The sequence below is a fragment of the Mauremys mutica genome, chromosome 1 (assembly GCF_020497125.1).
Source record: "Mauremys mutica isolate MM-2020 ecotype Southern chromosome 1, ASM2049712v1, whole genome shotgun sequence".
Taxonomy (NCBI): Eukaryota; Metazoa; Chordata; order Testudines; family Geoemydidae; genus Mauremys; species Mauremys mutica.
This window is the reverse complement of record NC_059072.1, coordinates 306,167,729-306,190,454: the sequence shown is the minus strand read 5'-3', so window position 1 is coordinate 306,190,454 and position 22,726 is coordinate 306,167,729. Positions and strand designations below refer to the sequence as shown.

The following is a 22,726-nucleotide window of genomic DNA, read 5'->3' as shown; positions in this document are numbered from 1 at the left end:
ATCAGGCACTGTTGGGGGCTTGGGTGGAATACTGAGATATTCCCTCCTCCAGTTCACTATCTGAGTCTGCACTGGAGAGTGCAGGGATGTGGCAAGGCAGAAGAGAAGACTCCTGTGCTGGGCAGGGACTCAGTGCAGAGGTCCCAGTGCCCAGGAAAGGAGACTCTTGTCCGCACTGGCCCTTCAGGTACTGGATGAGGCATCTGTACTGATACGACATCACTATCAGTGTGCCATTAAATGTTTGCTCCTTCTCTTCTTACATGCCATTGACTTGGTGTCTGTGCCCAATGGGTCTGTGGGTGCGTCAACAGTACTTGCCACTGTAGTCTTCCTTGGACCATGGGTACCGGGCTTGGTCTGTCTCAGTGCCGATGGTATCTAGGATATTAAGCATGCCGATGGTATCCAGGATTGTTTGTGGCTAGCTTGCGGCTCTCTGTGGGGACTTCCTGCTCTCTTTTTCAACTTATGAGAGGGGTCAGTGGCTGATTTCTTCACCCTATGGCCCTTGGATGTTGAGGGCTCTGGGGAAGACTTACATCTGCATGGAGAGTCTTGGTGCAGGTCCGGAGATCGTCTGAGAGCTGCCTCCATAAATATTATTTTCTGCCCTAGCTCTCTGTCCTTGCGAGACTGAGGTCTAAGCTGCTGACAGTGCACTTTTGAGGAATGTATCCTTTCCCGAGGCAATGAATGTACTGTGAGGGCACATCTTCAACAGGGATAGCCTTGTTGCAGGAAAGGCACTTCTTGAATCCCAGAGAATCAGGCATACCCTGTTGTGGGGGATGGGCCCCCAAAGGAAAGGGCAGGAAGAAAAAACTATTTTGGGGGGGACATAATGTCAAATATAAAAGACGCTAGACTAACTACTACTAAAAACTAGGCTCTAGGCTACAAAGAAAGCACAAGGTAATAGTCGCTAACAGAATGCTAATAGCTCCATCTCTAGCCAGGGGTGGTTGAGAAGGAACTGAGTGGGGTTAGCCCACGAACACTGACTAGCCTTGTGGTAATGCACAAGGAGAGAGAGCACATGTGCAGACATAATGGACACTGCTATTCAAGTTCTCTGATCAGCAGTGCAGGGATGCAAGCATACCTACAGTGGAGAACCCGTAGGGTCACTACACAAAGAAGTAGTTCTGAGTCTTTAAGAGAGATTAGGAGGTGGTCATATTTTTATGCTCAGCAATATCCACTAGCTATAGCCTGATTCAGCAAAAAGCATCTGTGATAGGGCATCTGCCACACACTGGTGGGACAACTGACTGCAGTGATCGCCGGGGCACTGGCTGTACTAGGAGCTAAACTCCCCCAGAACAGGTGGGTGGGAACATGGATAGTAACTCAGCCGGAGAGACGAGCCATGAAGAGGATGATGTGGTTCCTGATGCTGTGAGAGAGGTTGCAGGCAGATTGCTGAGAAGGAGCGACAGTGTGCAGATCACGGACGGGGACATCAGCCTCTTCCCAATTCCCAGAACAACAAGGAGGAGATGCCAGTCTGGAGGTGAGTGCGCTCTGACAGCCTCTTAGCACATACTTAATTCTAAACATTGGAACTACTCACACAAAAAGTCAATGGAACTACTTAAGCGCTTTAAGATAGGTACATGCTTACAGCTTGTCCACAAGGGGAATTCAAGGTGAAATTAGTGCAAAGTAACTAGGGTATGAATTTGAAGCACAAGAGCCATTCAGCAGTAACTCCTCATGTGGACACTTATTCCACAATAAGTGTGCCTGTGTGTGCTTTAGCTTAATCTACTTCCCAACCTAAATTGCACAAAGGCCCTCTTACCGCAGAATGAGTGTGTCCACATGGGGAGTTAGTGAACAGTAGCTATTCACCATTAGCTATTCCTGGCTTCCCCTTCCCTCCCATGTACACGAACCCTAAATATCTTGCTGAATCAGGACCTAACTGTCTCCTGTTCATAATACAGCCTCTAGCAATCCATTTGGCTTTTTCCTTGTAAACAAAGTAATCTTAGTAGAGTTGAAGGACCATAAGATTTCCAGCAAAATATCAGCAATTTGTTAAATGCTTGTAAAATTCACACACAGACAAGTGCTCTTTCAAAGAACAGTACTAATGCATGTTTAAACTGTCATGAGTCCTTCACAAGGTGTGTACTAAAAATCTTAAATATAACTTATGGTAGGTACAAGTGCTGTTGCATTCCTGTGTCCTTGTTGGTTTTACAATGCACTGAACATCAGGATATTTTAAACATAAATCTTGAACTGATCCTCCATCAAAAACTACGAAGATCAGAGTTGACACTCTTGATATTTCTAAGGTAAAAATTAAGCAGAAAAGAAATTTCTTTCACACCTTTATAAACCATAAAGAAGAAAAAGAGGGAACAATCCCCGCTATTTTTAAGAAGTCCTTTCTAGGTCTCCTTTAGTAAAGGACACATGCTATTTACTTGGTTGATAATCCGAAGGATATAATTTTATAGGTATTTCCTCATAAATGCTTACTCTAGTTTAAAAAAAACCCTAGTCACTTACATTAAAATATGAGAGGAGATTATCTGATGGTTTATCACTTGCTGAATTTAAAATCATCATTAACTGCTGGATAGTATTCATTGCAGCCCTGATAAAAAATGCAAGAAGATATATGTTAAACACTTATTTTGTATACCTTCAATATCAGGCAAGAATTTTCTAATTGTTCCCCTGATTCAGTTTCCGGAGGGGCACACAGCAAATCTATAAACAGATTAACAAATCAATACATAACTAACTCAGTAATAAAACAAACTGGTGGAGAAATTAACTATACTTCTTTGACTTAAGTTATGAATATTCATCATCATTGCCTCAACCCCATCACATCAACATTAACAAAGCGAAGTAACAACAGAACGGTAACAAGCTAAACATTAGTATCTGGCAAACAAGATGTGCAAATAGCACCATATTATAATTAAAACTGGGGTTCTGTATTTAAAACATTTTTCTCTTTACTCTTATCTACAAAAGATAGCTGTAGCATCGTCTATAGATCCAGGAACTAAAATTAATTCTGCACTGTACTGTCAGGCTTGCAGTGTCATAAGAAATTACAATTTTGATGCAGATATTTTGAAGGAGAACATTTGTTTCTATATCATGACCACCACCATCACTCCCCTAGGTCTGCCAATAGCCAGTAAAGTGCATTAAATACATGTCTTTTCATTCTACAGACTCAAAATCAGAAAGTGGCCACATTAAACCTGAAACCACTCCCCCTTCCTGTTTTATTGAGAAGGCTGTATGTGTCTGGAAGTCCCACTCCCACCTTCCATCACTCTAGCTAGACCAGATGCATTTTAAGATAATTCACAAGTTAGAATTTGTAGTATTACATAAGATGGGTCATGAAGAAGAGCTGATTAAATTAAATGAAGATATTAAATATTGGGATGCACAGCTCTACTGATATTTAAGTTTGTTTTCTTATTAGGCAAAGTGAGCAGAATCCCTTGTCACTATTTTGATTAAAAAGTTTAAAATACTATCTGAGTTATTTACAAGTTCACACATTTTCCTCCTTCCTTTTCAGACACTTTACGTAATAAAAAATTCTCCAGAAACTGTCTTGTTAGAACTGTTTTTACAGACACACAAAAGGTGAAAGCAAAAACCCCACCATCTATTTAGGTTCTTACACTCAAGCCTACCGGTTTCTTGCCAAAAATGGATTTTGAACCAATGGACAGCATCTATGTGGGTTTAAGTCCAATGTCTTAACTTAGAAAGCTGTAAAAAAAAGCTACCCCATGTAACTATGAGGCCTTTTTTCTTTAAAGACTGATAATATTTAAAAGGCAGTGAAAATACATAGGGTCCTGCTCCTCCCAGAAAAATGATGAAATTAAAAGCAGCCCAAGAGGCTGGTTCTTGTTACACTAAATTAAAAAAAAATTCCCTTCAGGAAGCCGAGCCCTAATGCGGGAAGAAGGACTCCTCTCAGATAACATGTAGTTGCAGGGATGGTGATGGAACTGCTTTTTTTTTTTAATTGTTAAAAATGATCCCGTAAGACCAAGGCAGGTGCTTGTTTCTGTGCATTAATGCCTGACCATTTCACATTTCCAGATTATTAAGCTATTACATACATCCTCCTGCCTGATAACATATGAACATACATATAGATCTGGGGCACATAGAAAAGACAAGCTACATGTTGGCTATTTATGGTTTTACAGGTGATGTATTAAAAAAAACTTTTAAAGAGAACAAACGTATGATTGATTTAGCAATTTATCCTCAAGCTCTATTGAGCAGCTTGACAAGTGTCAGTAGTTTATATTTCCACATCACTATGTTCCTGAGAAATGATTAGGTTCTGAAGTGAATGACTGTAAAGTTTGTTTTCTCCCCAGTGTTTAAATGTAAATATATTAAACATACAGCATCATCAAATTGTTGCCAGTACTAACAATCACAGTGGTAGGTGTTATGGCACTGGGTAAAAAACGATTATGCTGTAAAAAGCACGTTAGAGATCTAAGATAAGCATGCTCGCTTAGAATGGTATAAATAGGCATCTGGGTATGTGCAACCTTCTGATGAATGACAGACTAGTGTAGTCAAATTATAATCCAATAATGTATTGATAATTTGTACAGCTGTTATGCCATACATGTGCTCAAGTAAGGTTAGTAACCAGAACTGAAGCTTGTTCATGACTTAAAATATGCTAAATAAAACTAGCAATATAAAATATCTATTAATAAAGTGGAATATTTGGTTAATAATTTACTCTTATTTATCAAACCCTTTTTAAATCTGCCAGTCTACGGTTCTTTAATTGAAAGTTTGTAGTCTCTTTGTTTATAAAACAGGGACAGAAAGAGGATTGGGTATGCCCAGCTATTACATTTATATAGGTACCAGAGTGGCTAAGAAGTTAGAGCACTAGCCCTAGGCTATAGTTCCCATCTCTGGTATTTTTTTTTCCATTATTGTTTGTTGAGTGACATAAGTAAATTTGATCAAGAATAGCTTTGTTTGTATATTTGTTTTAACCAACTAAAAATTACATGAAGAAGCAGCAAATGTAACAACTCCACAAATTTCAGTCTACAGCAATGAAATTTATTATCTTACTCCTCCACTCTTGATCAGCCCCTTCATGTCTATTCGGGACATAAGAGATATTGGATAAAACACCGAGTGTTTACAACTTATCACAGTGAATTTAGCTAGCTTGCTTAAAGTGAAGTTCTTCTTACCCCTTCTCCCTAGTCACAAACTGTGTCTCATATCTCATGCTTAAGTTCTTCTGGCTCTTACACAGGCTGAGGCCTCAACTGCTTTTGTTAAGACAGATCTGGTAAATGGCCACATCTGGACAGCTTTCAACACTTGCTGAGAAAGCGAGCTTTGGGGGTCCTGGCATGCTGTAAGACTTTATGGCATTGTTCCCTTATGTTTCCCACTTTCAGTCAGAGATCTCTTTTTATGCACCCTATTAAAAACCCTTTTCAATTCCCACTGGTTAGAGTTGTCCCAAATGGATCTCTGATTAGTATATCTCTGGGGTTAAAGATCATTTTCTGATTAGCTGAAAAAAATAGGGATGGGGGCTTTTATTCACAGACAGGGTGGACTTATATGAGTGCCTGGTTACTTGGGTAATGGCACTCCAGGGATGAACTGCTTTTTCTTCTGCCACTTTAAAAATTTTGATATGAGTTTCTCTAACAGACTTTTGTTTTTAAAGCAGGGATGGGAAGAAACAGCACAGGAGCTGTTATATGAAAGCACTAAAATGAGACCAGACAACTCAGTGTTATCATGCCCTTAACTAGTATTTAAACCCAGATATCCCCTAAGTAAAGCTATTTTTCAAAACACTACCCAAAGGGCCTGATCCAAAAGCCATTAAGGTTAATGGAAAGACTCCCCCTGACCTTAATGGGCTTTGGCTCAGACACAAACTGTCAAATAGGGAGAATCTAGGGTAAGCTTACAAGTAAACACCAAGTTTTCATAATAAACCTTATGAGCTATCAGCTAGTTGCATACAATCACCTCTGGGTCATAAGTGACCAAAAGTTTACTGCCATCTGCTGGCAGTTTGGTAGTCTACGCAAAATGAGTTGCTGGTCCCAGTCCAGTTCCTAGTGGACAGATGCCCAGGTCTGTATAACTGTCAGCTGGCACCTGTCTGGTAGTTGGAGAAGAGAGGCAAAGGACAGAACAGGCATAAAGTCTCAACTTCCCCCTTTTCTCCTAGAATGGCTCTTGGCAGGTCAGAGTAAAGGCACACCAGCAAAGCTTTGTGCAAGCTTGGACTGCTACCGCTGCCTATCTTCTATCTGTTTCTGGGGATAAAAAGGTTCCAGGCTTCATGGATGTGAATCTTAACCTTTCACGAGCCCTGTACTTTGTTTTAAAATGCTGTTGTAATTTGAAAAGTGATGACACAAATGGCATCATGAAGAGTGTCTGTCAACAGCTTCTTTACAAAATATACTGAGTTTATAAATTAAGAGAGTCTAACTCACACAACTGCAAACTAGACCTGGGAACTGAAAGTCAAGCTGAGTTCTTTCTGGTTAGAAAATCGTAAAAAGTAATAAAGATTCTTCAATTCACTTTTAGTTGCATTTTATTCCAGATGTGCAAATCTAGAGCCTCCAGTTTCTCTCTCACAACTATATAGGTTCTGCAACAGTAAAGAGTAGCAAGAATTTATTTCTTGTCAGTGCCGTATCTTTACTAGCATGTGAAAATGAAACTAGTAAGTATGAAGTAGTATATGATACTTTAAATTCTCTCCCCACAGAATACTAAAGAATCATAAATCTTTACACAGCAAGCATGGAAGAAAATGTTTTATTAAAATGCACTTCAGTGATGCAGAGAATGAGATAATGAGCAGCACATTTAAGGAAGTTCATTTTCATACTTTCAGGCACACTGATCTGTTTTACACATATAATTCATGTTCCCTTTATTTTTAGGTATCAAACCTGCAAAGTGCTCTCTACTCCCATGGATTTCAAGGGAAATGGAAGTTGAAGGCACTCAGCATTTCTCAGGAGGCTGTCAGCACCTTACAGGAATGGGGCCTTTGTTTTAAAGCAGGGATCGGCAACCTTTGGCACACGGCTCGCCAGCGTAAGCCCCCTGGTGGGCCGGGCCAGTTTGTTTACCTGCCGCGGGAAGTGGCCCAGGCTGAGGGATATGCTGGCTGCCACTTCCCGCCGCCCCCATTGGCCTGGAGCAGTGAACTGCGGCCAGTGGGAGCCACGATCGGCTGAACCTGCGGACACGGCAGGTAAACAAACCGGCTTGACCCGCCAGGGGATTTACCCTGGCAAGCCAAAGGTTGCCGATCCTTGTTTTAAAGTGATCTTAAAATCAGAATTGCTAAATTCTTCAGTTCAACAATTTTTAGAAAATTCCAATTCAAGTAAAAACAAATGGATGCAACTTTTTTTAAATGCTTCATACCTAACTGGAGTCTGTGGAAGTATAAGATTAAGCTCTTCATCTGGGTTGTTTTTCCTTGGTGTTCGTTCCAACTGCAAGCTGTAGAAGAGGAAAAAGCAAAACCTTATGCAGTACTGATCTTTGAATATAGCAAGTCTCAATTAAAAAGAGGTTTTCTAAAATAACTAAGCTGCTGAAAAAAAAAAGTGCGTCAGATTCTCAGAAGAGCTCAGTATTGAGCAACTCCCATTTTTCATTGTCTGTAAATTACTGATTTAAGCTAAAAGATAAAAAACAGGTTTAAACTATTTATGTGCAGCTGTATTAAGGGTTTTCCCTGGTTTAACTATGTCAATTTAGTCCATTTAGTTAAACCAGGGCATTCTTCAGGCACACCCACTGCGTTAGAGCAGGGGTCCCCAACCTTTTCAGGACCAGGGACCGGTCATGCCTGCGGAGGGAGCGCTCGTCCCACGGCTCAGCTGGACCGCCCGCAGGCGTGCCTGCGGGACGTCCACCGGCTCCGGTTGAGCTGCCGCAGGCATGACTGCGGACGGTTCGCTGGTCGCGCGGCTCAGCTGGACCGCCCGCAGGCATGCCTGCGGCAGCTCAACCGGAGCCGGTGGACCTCCTGCAGGCGTGCCTGCGGGCGGTCCAGCTGAGCCGCGCGACCAGCGAACCGTCCGCAGTCATGCCTGCGGGAGGTCCACCGGAGCCCCGGGAGCAGCGGACCTCCCGCAGGCATGACTGCGGAGGGAGCGCTCGTCCCGCGGCTCGGGTAGACCTCCCGCAGACACGCCTGCGGGAGGTCCACTGGGTCGGTTCGCGGCCCGGTTTGTAAGAAGCCGCGGCCCAGTACCGGGCCGCGGACCGGGGGTTGGGGACCCCTGCTTTAGAGGATGCATATTGCAAGCTCTCACACCTTCATTGAAGGAACAGTGCTGAACTTGTAAAGACGTCCTTTCTCCAAAACATTAACCACTGGACATTAACCACTGAAGTTCAACAGGAGTTAACTAACAAAATCTGAGACGGTGTAACTAAAGGTTTTGTATACACGGTCATGCAGTTCAGCTTGGGGGAGTGTAAATAACAGGGCACACCGAAGTGCTGCACTATAACTCCCGGTTGTGGCCACTGTGAGCATGAACTAAAACTCATGCCTTCAGAGTCCACATGGAGGAGATACAGTGCAGCACTTTGGTGTGCACTCAGTCCTGCAGGCCAAACTGTGGGGCAATGTAGACAAGCCCTGAGAACCCATTCCTCTCTCAATTGCTCAACTTGCACTCATGACTCCAGGGACTTGTGTAGAATGGGAAAATGTTGAAATATGTTAGTGAATAGGTTAACATGTTTTTAAATATCAGTTAGCACCTAGTTTAGACCGGCCAGGACAGTGATTAAAAATGTGTTACCAGACTAACATACCTTAAAAAAAGGCTTTCAGATTAGACAGGACTTGAATTTCCAGTGTAAAAAGTGACCAGACAGAACAGTAAAACCTTTTAGGCTATCTTTATATATCATATAGAAGTAAAAATAATTAAGAGAGTGTTACCATTCTATGTGATTACGCTGTAAAGTTTCATCATTATCCAGAAATAATCGTGCATCTATATCTTTATTTTTCAGGTAAAGCTCTTCATATTGTTTCGAGAGATCCTCAACCTAAAAAATGTGAAAGTTGTATTCTTATAGGATCAATTCTGACAATGTATTGAATATTGTGTTCATGAACTAGGGAGAGGAAGGTTTCATTCTGTATTTTAATATAGATATTTAATTTATTTTGACACAAATCTCTCAATTCCCAAAGTCATTTCACCATACATATAATTAGGGCTCCGTGTCTGTCACGGAAGTCGCAGAAGTCACAGATTCCGTGACTTGTGCAGCGGCCAGTGTGGCTGACCGGGGTCAGCTGCTCAGGTGGACCCAGGAACCACAACACTGGCCACTGCTCAGGCAGCCCTGGGCAGCTGGCCCCAGGGACTGCCAGAGCAGCTGCTGGTGCAGCTGGTCTCCGGGGCAGCTAGAGCAGCCGCTGCTCCGGCGGCTCCCAGCAGCGGCCCCCGGGGCAGCTGGGCTTTGGCAGCTGATGTCATTGCCCCTGGTCCCCACAGCAGCCTATAACGAGATGGAAAAATTCAAGTTTGGTGCTCACATTTCATCAAAAATTTCTCCTGGAGCCCTGAAAATAGCTCCACTCTCAGCTGCTCCACGCAAATCTCAGCTGTAACACATTTATCCCCATGATTATATAATTATACGTTTTACTCTAATCAGATTATCTTCAGAGTCCCATTATAACCCCCTCTTTTCATACAGTATGTTCATAACTTGTTCAACATGTGTCTTGGCAGGAAAGCGTTTTCTACCCAACAATTTTCTGAAAATTAAGGTTTTTTAAAATAGATTTCTTTTCCATTTCTGAAATCAGCCTTGCAACATAAACCAGTCAGCTGCTGCTACTGCTGTCACCTTGTTCACTTAGCACAAATCTTTACCAAAAACAGCAGCTGTAAGTGTGAATTCACCTCCAACGCCTATATTTAACACAAGTATGAATGTCACATGCACACCTATAGGGAGATTTAAACATTAACGTTAAGCAGCTCAGGCAGTTTTGCTTTCTTCTGAAACAGGAATTTTAGTCTAAATATATTTATATCCAATGCTAATGGCTATTTGTGGAAATGACACACACTACTAGGTCCTAGAGCACTGATCACAACTAAGGCTGAAAATTCTGAGAGAAATATTTGTTGCTAGTTTTGTACAGGCCTTCATTTGACCACTGCCTATTGCATTGTGTATAGTCTTTTATTTTGGGGTATCTCTGAAGTTCCTCACTCTGGAAGAGTGAGAATCCAGTGATGATGGTATTTTTAAAGAAGGTAGAATTTGTAATCTTGCAGTAATTTGAAGGTACCATCTCTTGATTCTCATCCACATAGTTTGGGAGATAATGTTTTTCAGGTGGTTTTGATGTTAAAATTCTGTGTGAGAGGTTTATGTAGAACTAGCAATAGTTAACAACTAGATTTGTTTTGTAGGTAGGTTGCATTAATCTGTCAGTTAGGAACTATGTAGTGTGCTAACTTTGCCTGAGTGTGACTGGAAGTTCAGCCAGAGCTGGAAGGCGTGAGTCTCCTATGCTTAGGGACTGTTTTTCTTGTAAGTTTACTGTTTGTAAAGATTATCAAAGTAATAGTGGGCTTGGAACTCAAGACAGAAAAGGTCTGTAGTGGGTCTTATGTTTTTGCTTTGTTTATTCCTGTTAAGAACCTGAATAAAATATAGCTCTCCAGGAAGTGTGGAGATTCTGGTTTACACAACAGCTTCAATAAAATGTTTTCCAGTTACCAGCTTTTCTATGAATACAGACTGATTCACGGTAGGTTTAATTGCATAAAGACCATTTTTAATCCAATTTAAAAAAAAAAGTGAATACATCTTATGTTTCATAAATGCTTACTGCTTAAGGCCTCAGTCCAGCAACTGTAATTCATGTAGATAGACTGCTACACCCACACTGAGCTCCAGTGAAGTGAAGAGGGCTGTCTGAGAGGTACAACAGTCCACTATTTAGTCAATTGCAAGAGTACAGCCTAAATCTTGAGGATATTTATATATCCAAGAGCAGATTAACCAGGCTGAATTAAATTTAAAATTGAGAAGGTGTAGTATTAATTTTAAAGAGAGATTTGCTTGATTTTGCAGCCTTTATATTGCTGCAGCATTAATACAAGTAAATAACCTATTGAAATCAGAGGAATGAAGCACGGTTTAAAATTCTACTTCATTTTGAGAACAACAAGTTCATCCCCAGGAAGTTCATTCTTAAAGTTTAAACAACATTTTAAAAAACAACTGTATATCCTATGTTAAGAAGACACTTTTAAACAAAAGGCCTGTTGTGAATCTTGGAAATCCTATTGTCACTCTTTCTTGTGAAACACACCTTAATCCATTATAGGCTTTTTCTAAAGTTGTCACTGGAACTGCAGTACAGTGAAAGGACACTTATGTGATCTTAAATGAACCACAGTATATTTAACAAATATTTTTAATTACTCTAATTACCTCTGGAAGTCCATTTGAAGTTACAATACCAACAGAATTCAAGAACGGAATAAAGCTTGTGAAATATACATTTTTGACCTGGAAAAAGTAAAATGGCATAACATTACCAAAGTACTAAACACACATTATTTTTACAAACAAGACAGCAAAACAAATTGATTGTGTTAAGCTTATTATAAGCTATTCTTAAATTACCTCAGATAGTACTTACTTTCAAACATTCAGTCAGAAATAAAGAATTAAACCCACAGCTGAAGGTTTAGGTTAAATTACTAAACTGTGTGAATATCTACATCCACTGCTAAAAACATTGAAGGGTCAAACTGGGAAAAAAAATAAAATAAAGGTACTCTTTCAAGCTCCAGTCTCTTCAGTTTCTGCTCACACTAGACTGCAGATATTCATCATATCCCTCTCTTACATGCTTATATGCTGATTAAAAGACCAGTTACCTTATAGTGTCTGTGGTTCTTTAAGGCCTGGTCTACACTAGGAGTTTGTCGAATTTAGCAGCGTTAATTCGATTTAACCGTGCACCCGTCCACACCAGGAAGCTAATTAGTTCGACCTAGAGGGCTCTTTAGTTCGAATTCGGTACTCCACCCCGACGAGGGGAGTAGTGCTAAATTCGACATGGCTATGTCGAGTTAGCCTATGTGTGGACGGAAATCGACCTTAGTAGCTCCGGGAGCTATCCCACAGTGCACCACTGTGTTGACGCTCTGGACAGCAGTCCGAGCTCAGATGTTCTGATCAGCCATACAGGAAAAGCCCCGGGAAAATTTGAATTCCTTTTCCTGTCTGGCCAGTTTGAATCTCAGTTCCTGGTTGGACATCGGGGCGAGCTCAGCAGCACCGGCAGCGATGCAGAGCTCTCCAGCAGAGGGGTCCATGCAATCTCAGAGTAGAAAGAGGGCCCCAGCATGGACTGACCGGGAAGTCTTGGATCTGATCGCTGTGTGGGGCGATGAGTCTGTGCTTTCGGAGCTGCGCTCCAAAAAACGGAATGCAAAGACCTACGAGAAGGTCTCCAAAGCCATGGCACTCAGAGGATACAGCCGGGATGCAACGCAGTGCCGCGTGAAAATCAAGGACCTGAGACAAGGCTACCAAAAAATCAAAGCGGCAAACGGACGCTCCGGAGCCCAGCCCCAGACATGCCGCTTCTTCGAGGCACTGCATGCCATTCTCGGTGGGTCTGCCACCACTGCCCCACCAGTGACCGTGGACTCTGAGGATGGGATAGTGTCGAGGGGCAGTTTCTCGGCGATGTTCGCGGATGGGGAAGATGAGGAAGGGTTTGTGGAGGACGAGGCAGGCGACAGCGCTTACAATACTGCTTTCCCCGACAGCCAGGATCTCTTCATCACCCTCACAGAGATCCCCTACCAACCCTCCCCGGCCGTTAACCCGGACTCTGAATCAGGGGAAGGATCAGTCGGTAAGTGCTATAAACATGTAAACATTTATTTTTTTTAAATCAGGAATAAAAACTATACGAAAAGAAGGTCAATACATATAGCGATCGAATAGAAATCCTCCTGGGACACTTCCACGAAGCTCTCGTACAGGTACTCGAAAAGCCTCCGCAGGAGGTTCCTGGGGAGAGGTGCCTTATTGGGTGCTCCGTGGAAGCACACTCTTCCGCGCCAGGCCATCCTGAGGTACAGTGGGAGCATTGCCTCCACCAGCATGGCAGCATAGGGCCGTGGTCTGTGCAGGGATTCACGCAGCATGCGCTCTCTGTCTGTCCTAGTGACCCGCTTCAGGGTGATCTCACTCGGCGACTGCTGCATCTAATTAGGGGAATTAATGTAATGTTACTATTGTGAATGCTTGACTTTTCCTTTGCATAACAACGACCGTCGTTTAACAGCCACGTGTTGGAGGCTGCAGAGGGAAAGCATACAGGGATCTTTCCCGGGGACAGCCGCGAGGGGCTGGAACAGGGTCAGACTTTATGCTTTCCAGATTGCATGCAGCAGGAGGCCACTGCTATCCATTAACTTTTAAGCAGCCTAAAGTTTACGGCTTACCAGGCCTGGCTGCTACACGGATTCTGCTGTCCTGCCCCGCTTGTCCGATCTCCAGTGCAAGACCTCAGGCAATGAAAGCGAATGCCGAAAATTCGAACTTGTCCTGAGAGCACATGAGATAGCTGCCCTGTATGGTCTTGTTCACAGAAACTGAGTAGACTGTGTTCAGTGTTCGCAAACATGTATCTTTGCAAGGAAATCACTTCCTTTTTCCCATCACACAGCTGCGGCTCTTTCCCGAACTGCCCCGGCATCCCCCTCACAGAGGCTGGCGCAGATTAGGCGGCGAAAGAAAAAGACTCGGGACGAGATGTTTGCTGAACTGATGGCCTGCTCCAGAGCCGAGGCGGCCCAGCAGAGCCAGTGGAGGGAGACCCTCTCTCAGCAGCAGCGCTCACACAGCGAACGGGAGGACAGGTGGTGGCAGGAAGACCAGAAGGCGACTCAAACGCTGCTTGGACTAATGAGGGAGCAAACGGACACGCTCCGGCGCCTTGTGGATGTTCTGCAGGACCGCAGGCAGGAGCAGAGAGGCCCCCTGCACTGTATCTGCAACCGCCCTCCCCCGTCACAAAGTCCTGTCCCCCCCTCACCCAAAATCACAAGAAGGAGAGGCGCTAGGAGCCGTGAAAACTGTCACTCCACCCCAGCAGAGCGCTCATGTACCAAACAGCTCTCATTCCCTAAAGTATGAGAATTGCTTGCCTTCCTGGCTCACCCAATCCAAAATCCCAGTTTCATCCCCCAACTGTGTAGTTGAGTATTAAAAATAGTTTGCTGTTCATTACTGTTTCTGTCATGTTTCTTTGCAGAAGACTTTGTGTGAAGGGGAGTGTAGTGAGGCGGCCTGGCTCCCGGCGGCCCCTGAGAGAGAGGAACCGGAACAACCCCCTCAGTGGGCGGAGCCACTGCCACCTGTTCCCGCCCCCCGGAAGTCAAGGGGCGGGACAGGAAGTATAAAAGCTCGGCCTCAGCACTCAGTTGGAGCCCAGCGGCCGGAGAGGACGGACGCTCCTGGTCGGGCTCCCGCTGGACCGAGCCTGCCCCGAGCCCGGTACCCTGACGTGGACGGACCGAGCCTGCCCCGAGCCAGGTACCCTGAGGTGGACGGACCGAGCCTGCCCCGAGCCAGGTACCCTGAGGTGGACGGGCCGAGCCTGCCCCGAGCCAGGTATCCCGAGGTGGACTGGCCAAGCCTGCCCCGAGCCCGATACCCCGAGGAGCAGCCCGAGCGTCGCCCTGACCCGCGTCCAGAGGAGCAGCCCGACCTAGACCGTCTTCAGCCCGCCGAGGAGCCCATGGTATGGGACCCCGCTGCCGAGCCCAGCGGGGAGCAGGTACCCGAGGAGGGGGAGATGGAGTGTAGCCCGGGGGTAGCCGACCCCTGTCCGGCTGAGGGCACCGACGTGCCCATGTCAGTGTGTTGCGGCCCGGATCCCCACTGACTGCAGCGGATCCCCGCCGCTGCTAGGGCCCCGGGCTGGGGCACAGTGGAGTGGGTGGGCCTGTGTCCCCCCCTGCCACCCCACTCACGGGTGGCAGACTCCCCCTCCCACCAGCGTTCCGGCCGAGAAGCCTGCACTTACCTGGGCTTCCGGAACTGTTGTTGTAGCTCAGCTCCGGCTACAAGGATCTGAGCCCTGGGGCTGTTATTACTGCTCAGCTCCTGCTATAAGGACCTGAGCCTGGAACTCTTGTTTATTGCCCCGCCCTGACTAAAGGGCCTGGGCTTCCTGAACTACTGTTACTGCTCAGCCCCTGCTATAAGGAGCTGAGCCTTGAACTCTTGTTTATTGCCCCGCCCTGATTGAGGGCCTGGGCTTTCTGAGACTGATGCTGCTGCTCAGTTCCTGAAGTAAGGACCTGAGCCCTGAGACTGGTGCTACTGCTCAGTTCCTGAAGTAAGGACCTGAGCCCTGAACTGGTATTACTGCTCAGCTCCTGTTAAAAGGATCTGAGCCTTGAACTATTGTTTCTTGCCCCGCCCTGATTGAGGGCCTGGGCTTCCTGAGACTGATGCTACTGCTCAGTTCCTGAGGCAAGGACCTGAGCCCTGAACTATTAGTACTGCTCAGCTCCGGCTGTAAGGAGCTGAGCCTAGAACTGCTGTGTTGCTGCCCCGCCCTGATTGAGGGCCTGGGCTTAGGTCATTAACTTTGTGGTGCTCAGCCTGCAGGAAGGACCTGAGCCCCTTGGACCCTTGTGTGGTGCTCAGCCCCGAGCTGGGGCTCGGGCTTGCTGACTGCTCAGCTCTGGCTGCGAGGACCGGAGCTGAGAGCCGGTTTGCCACCCCGCCCTGACTGAGGGCCGGGGTTATGGACTGTGTTACCGCTCAGCCTGCAGAAAGGGTCTGAGCCTGGAACTAGCGGTTGCTGCTCCACCCTGCCTGAGGGCCGGGCCCATTACAGTGACCGTGTGCCTTCTGTTTCAGCCCCTGCCTGAGGGGCGGGCCCCTGAGACCTTCAGAACCCGAAGACTGATCCAGGCCGTGTAGTGAGGCGGCCTGGCTCCCGGCGGCCCCTGAAAGGGCACGGCCCCCGTACCGGACTATTACAGGGAGATAGGGGTTTGTTAATTGCATAGGACAGCCACCATTACCAGGGTACAGACATGGGGGCAGGATCAACAGCAGGTCACACACACAGTGCAGTCACTAGGCACCCGGGTCACTCTGGGAGGTGTCTGCTGCCCCAGGTCAGTCTGGGAGGTGTATGCTGCCCCAGGGTCCGAGCGCCTGGCATCCACAAATGGCAAGGCAGGCTGCCCTTACCATGCCCTTCCACCCTAGCCATGAACCTCTCCGATGCCCTGAGCCCCAGCCAGAGCCATCATCCCCCTACACCTACTCACCCTTCCCACACACCCCTCACCCCTTCCTGCAAACCCACCCCTTACTGCACACCCTCCTGTAACCGTCCTCCCCCCAGAGACCTTTGTAGGAGCAGGAGCCTGTCAGTCCTCGAGTGTAGAAGCGGTCTGTACATCACTGCACACCGTACCCACCACAGTCTGCGTCCCTGTTTGAACCCTTTAACGCGAATTCGTTAGTAAAGAAAACTTTGTTAATTAAAAATGTTCCAATAACTTTATTTTTAAACGTCTGTTGGAAGGGGGGAAACCTGGTGAACGGGGTATGTAACCGCTGAAAAAAGTCAATAGTAACTGAAACAGGGGCAGGTTCAGCTTCTCTGTAAAGAGACTGGACAGTCATAGGTTACCCTGCTCTCTGAGGAACCTAGCTTTCAAAGCCTCCCGGATGCACAGCGCTTCCCGCTGGGCTCTTCTAATCGCACGGTTGTCTGGCTGAGCGTAATCAGCAGCCAGGCGATTTGCCTCAACCTCCCATCCCGCCATAAAGGTCTCCCCCTTGCTCTCACAGAGATTGTGGAGCACACAGCAAGCTGCAATAACAATGGGGATATTGGTTTCGCTGAGATCCGAGCGAGTCAGTAAGCTCCTCCATCTCCCCTTGAGACGTCCGAAAGCACACTCCACCACCATTCTGCACTTGCTCAGCCGGTAGTTGAAGAGCTCCTTGTCACTGTCCAGGGCGCCTGTATAGGGCTTCATGAGCCAGGGCATTAGCGGGTAGGCTGGGTCCCCGAGGATCACTGTAGGCATCTCCACATCCCCAACAGTTATTTTGTGGTCCGGGAAGAAACTACCTTCCTGCAGGCGTCTAAACAGACAAGAGTTCCTGAAAACACGCGCGTCATGAACCTTGCCCGGCCACCCGACGTAGATGTTGGTAAAACGTCCCCTATGGTCCACCAGTGCTTGCAGCACCATTGAAAAGTAGCCCTTTCGGTTAATATACTGGCTGGCCTGGTGGGCCGGTCCCAGGATAGGGATGTGAGTGCCATCTATAGCCCCACCGCAGTTTGGGAATCCCATTGCGGCGAAGCCATCTATGACGACCTGGACGTTTCCCAGGGTCACTACCTTTGAGAGCAGGAGCTCAACGATTGCGTGGGCTACTTGCATCACAGCAACCCCCACGGTAGATTTGCCCACGCCAAAGTGGTTCGCTACTGACCGGTAGCTGTCTGGCGTTGCAAGTTTCCAGAGGGCTATGGCCACTCGCTTCTGCACACTCAGGGCTGCTCGCATCCGGGTGTCCTGGCGCTTCAGGGCAGGGGCCAGCAAGTCACACAGTTCAAGGAAAGTGCCCTTACGCATCCTGAAGTTTCGCAGCCACTGATTCATCCCAGACCTGCAGCACTATGCGGTCCCACCAGTCCGTGCTTGTTTCCCGGGCCCAGAATCGCCGTCCCACAGCATGAACGTGACCCATTGCCACCATGATCTCCGCGGCGCGGGATCCCGTGCTTTGTGAGAGGTCTGTGCCACTCTCACACTTCATGTCCTCACCGCGCTGCCGGAGCCTCCTCGCCCGATTTCTCAGCAGCTGACTGTGGAAGAGGTGGACGATAAGGTGCAAGGAGTTGACAACCGCCATAAGTGCAGCGATGATCGCAGCGGGCTCCATGCTCGCAGTGCTGTGGCGTCCGCGCTGTCACTGACCAGAAAAGTGCGCTAACAGATTTCCCGCCGGCGCTTTCAGGGAGGGAGGGCGGGAGTGACGGTTGAATGACGACAGTTACCCAAAACCACCCTCGACACATTTTTCCCCCAGCAGGCATTGGGGGCTCTACCCAGCATTCCAATGGGAAGCGGGGACTGCGGGAACTGTGGGATAGCTGCCCAGAATGCACCGCTTCCAATGTCGACGCTTGCCCCATTAGTGTGGACTCACAAAGTCGAATTAGTGTCCTTAGTGTGGATACACAAATTCGACTTCATGAGGTAGAATCCACAAATTCGACCTAAGTTAAATCGAACTACTCTTGTAGTGTAGACATACCCTAAGATGTCTTCACATATACATCCTATTCATAGTGTGTGAGTGCCCCAGCAGAGTAGCTTGGTGTTTCCACTATCAGCATCCTGTAAGAGTCATGTTCACTCTTCAAGTCCTTGCACTCCCTCTCCCAAGGGCATAAAATGAACAATGACCCCAACTGCCACCCAGTTTCTTCACCGCTCAGAATCCAAGACTCCAAGCTCCAGGAAAGGGAGGGGGATGACTTGGGATCCACACATGCAGCCATCTTGAAGAATCAGTTACTATTAGATAAAAGTGATGTTCCTCCTTTGTACTTCACATGTGGATCCCAATGTTGATGACCAGCTAGAAGTAACCTCAAATGGAGGTGGGAGCTAAGAGTTATTTGGGGAGGAGGGGAGAAAAGATTACAAAACCACCTTTCCAAAATGGGCACCTGTACTAGAAGCATTCACTAATAAATAATGTTTTGTAAACATCTGAGCTAAAGTTCAGGTAACTGCTCTGCAAGTCTCCAGTATTGGTACCGGACTTAGACATGCTATTGAGGTCTCTTCTGCTCGGTAGAATGAGTTCAAATGTTTGAAAGGGGACTTAATATATGCACTTCAAATACAATCAGATACCCATTTTGAGATGAAGTCTTTGAGATGAAGCAGCCATTCCCTGGGATTTATTACCATACGCAATAAAAAATCTTGAAGTTTTACAGGAAGATTTAGTTCTATCCAGAGAGTAGACCAATGAATCTTTTCACAGCCAAGGTATGTAATTTAGCTTCAGCTGGAGACTAACGAAGTCTTGGAAAGAAAATTGATAAAAGAAGAAATTGATATGACAGTCCAACAATATTTTTTGAATAAAAGATGGATGACATCTCATAGTTATCCTGTCCATATGAAAAACTGTGTAAGGAAGGTTAATCATTAATGCTTGTAATTCATTTATCCCATGTGCTATGGTAATTGCCGCTAATAATGCCACCTTCATTGATTAAAAGTGAATTGGACAGATTGATAAGTATTCAAAAGGGGGTTCCATTAGAGGGGGGGAAACAGTAGATTTAAATCCCATGTTGGAGCAATCTTTTTTTATAGAAGGTCAAAAACAGGCCTCTCAGAAATCTTCTCATTGATGAGAGAAAACCAAAATCTTCCCTAAGCAGATGAAAAGTTGATAGCACCGCCAAATCTACCTTAATTGAAGAACCAAACTGGAATGTTTTAAATATAATATATAACCTAAGATTTTTGGACTAGAACACTGAGAAGTAATGTGACCCTTCAATAATACCCATAAGGAGATATGCTTCCATTTTGAAGTATATGCAATTCTTGCAGACTATTTCCTGCTCTGAAGCAAGCTATTCTGTACTTCTGAAGAATATTCTCTACCTAATGAAGACATCCAGAAACCACCAAAGCCATGAGATGTAGTAATGCTGGATTTGGGTGAAAAACTAAGCCGTGGTTCTGCAATATCATGTTGTACTGAAACAGAAGCATGATAAACTGACCATCGGTCAAAATCAGGAGTTACAAAAAAACAGAACTGGCTAGAACAAGTGGGAGCTATCAGTATAAGCTCAAGTTTCCTTGCCTTATCTTCCTTAACACCCCTGCAGTTAGAGAAAACGGAGGAAAGGCATACATCAAATAGAATGACCGGCAAATCATGAAAGCTTCCACTACAGCTCCCGGACTCTCTCCTGCTTGAGAACAAAACAGATGCTTTGAAGCAACAGGTCTATCTGGAGAAACCCTCTCACCTTTAGAAGATTTGGCAAATAATGAATAATTTAACTCCACTCATGAGACAGTCACTTTTCTGCTTAGTGAGTCTAAGCCAAGTCACTGTTCTCCCCTCCAAGGAGGAGACTTATCAAACTGATACAATTCTGGATACACCATTCTTGCAGATCTGTGACTTCTTAACATAGATCTGATCTGGCACCTTTCTGTTTATGTAGTGGCTGTTGTGCAGTTGTTAATGAGAATTTGGATGAAAGAATTTTTGATCACTGGTAGAAATGCCTTGCTAGCTAGACAAACATTTATGTGTATGTACTACTCCCCATGAGGCCAGATATTGAGTTGGCACCAGACCTATATGTGCTCCCCAGTGCTTCTCGGATACACCAGAATTGTGGATGGTATTGGAACAGCACATGGTATTCCCACATGTACATTTTCTTTTGTTGTCCCATCACTTCAAAGAGTTTAAAACTGGTCACTGAAAGTGAGGAGTCCAAATAATGTTGTGCATTTTTGGTTTGTATATTGACTTGATCCAAGCTTGAAAAGGTCAATCACAGATGGGCAAAGTAGTCAAAGCTACATGACACCATACGGTCTAGAAGTTTGAGAAATATCTTCACTGATGCCTGAGTGTGATTGTGAAAGTAGAGGATAAAGTGCCTTATGGTCTGAAATCTGTGGAAGAAATGCACTTGTTGCTATTGAACCTAGTGGAGCCCCTACAAATTCCATCAGCTAGACCTGAACCAGATTCTATTTTTTTAAATTGATTTTCAAACCTAGGGATGAAAAAAGGATCTTCTTCACTTCTAAGGTCACCTGTTCCTGAGATTTTCCTCATACATGCCCATCACCAGATGAAGGAAAATGTGTCATCTCTGAGGGGTAGCCGCATTAGTCTGTATCCACAAAAACAACGAGGAGTCCGGTGGCACCTTAAAGACTAATATATTTATTTGGGCATAAGCTTCTCAATAAATTTGAAGATCACATACTTAACACATGCTCTTCTCCTGGGCAGTAAAGATACCTGTCATGAGCATCTGTTGGGGAAATAGCCCATCCCCCACCCCCACATAATTTAGAAGCCTGGGGGTTCAACTGTTCATGTGACTAAACACCTATTAATTGACTGGGAACAAAAAAAAATTATATTTTTTTTAATTATAGGCAACACACACTAGTAAACACTAAAGCCACAATAACTCAGTATTAAACTATCCTAACAAGTAACTATAAATAGGACATCAATGTTGTTCCATTTGCTAGGCTTAGGGTGGTCTGAAGAAATTGAATGGCAGTTGGGGTTGTTGAGCTTGTTATACCCTAGGGAAGGAGAACACAACCCTTACTGAAAACTACTAATGAAAACATTGCAAGCGGCTGCACTGGGGCACACCATGAGTAGAATCCACATGTCGAATACTCGAAGAAAAACCTAAGTTAGATGCTTTATTTCACAGTTTAGTCTCCCATATCAAAAGGCAACTGCATGCACTCTAATAGCAAAAGTGAGATATGTTTAAACAGACGATGAAATATTGAGAAAGGGATAACACTACCAACCACTGGATTTAAGCAGACTGATGATCAGGTAAAAAAAAATTTTTTTTAATTGTTTACTACTGCCTCAACAAATAATATCAGGGTTTAATCATATGTTTGGATATCGCCTTGCTTGATGGACGTTACACCAAGATCCAATATAGTGAATTTTTCAAAAAGCACAAATCTTACCTCATCTAAGTTACAACCATATTCTTTACAAAGGACTTCAATAACTTTTGAATCTGTGTCAGTTTGTTTTGATGTACGTGTACTCCTGTTCTGACCTCGCCTTGGAGCTCGAGTTGAGCCATTAATAGACATTGCACTCACATGAGATTCTGTAAAAGACAGTCAGCATTACCACAGGATTTAAAACACATGAACAAGTTGTAACTAAAAAGCAAAGAATACTTCTGACCTTTACATTTAAGCCACAAAAGAGGGCGATGTGGTTTTAAGAAGAGAGTCTACATATGCTATACAGTAGAACAGGAAGCACACTTATGATTTATATGCCAAGAAAGGGGAAATTCATCATACAAAATCACATGAACAGAAAACTAATGAGACTGTCTGTATAAGTCTTATGGACATCATGTGTTTAAAGCTACTTAGTAGTGTTAAATTCCATACATAAGTACTTCTCATCCACAGCTTCCAAATTATTTTGCAAACGATGAGTAAGCATTAGTCTCCTGTAACATCCAGAGTTAGGCCACAAGTGAAGACTACACTTCCCCAAAGCTCCACAAAGAAGGTTACTTATTTGTAACCGGAGTTCTTCAAGATGGACTTTGCATATTCACACTCTTGGAATGCACTCACTGGGTGTAGCAAGACAGTGGTACCTTTTAGTTGTGGTGCCTCTTAGGGAGTGGCTCACCCCTCCCTGTCTCCTCCCACCGGCAACACTCATGCAGACTCAAGGGGCATGGCATGGTCACCTCAGTTCCTTCCAACTTCTAAAGTGCATTACCAAGTAAATACAGAATTAGGAC

General features: G+C 45.1%; 1 protein-coding gene across 4 annotated transcripts in view; it reads right to left on the bottom strand.

The window, feature by feature from the left end:
* RB1 (RB transcriptional corepressor 1) overlaps nt 1-22,726 on the bottom strand; it is a 196,507-nt gene that overhangs the window by 120,037 nt on the left and 53,744 nt on the right. For all 4 annotated transcript variants that reach the window (XM_045013833.1, XM_045013842.1, XM_045013850.1 and 1 more), the window contains 5 exons: nt 21,918-22,066; nt 11,542-11,619; nt 9,014-9,123; nt 7,474-7,551; nt 2,527-2,614 (listed from right to left, as the gene is read on the bottom strand). In XM_045013833.1, the coding sequence (XP_044869768.1) occupies nt 2,527-2,614; nt 7,474-7,551; nt 9,014-9,123; nt 11,542-11,619; nt 21,918-22,066 (503 nt within the window). The remainder of the gene's footprint in view (nt 1-2,526; nt 2,615-7,473; nt 7,552-9,013; nt 9,124-11,541; nt 11,620-21,917; nt 22,067-22,726) is intronic.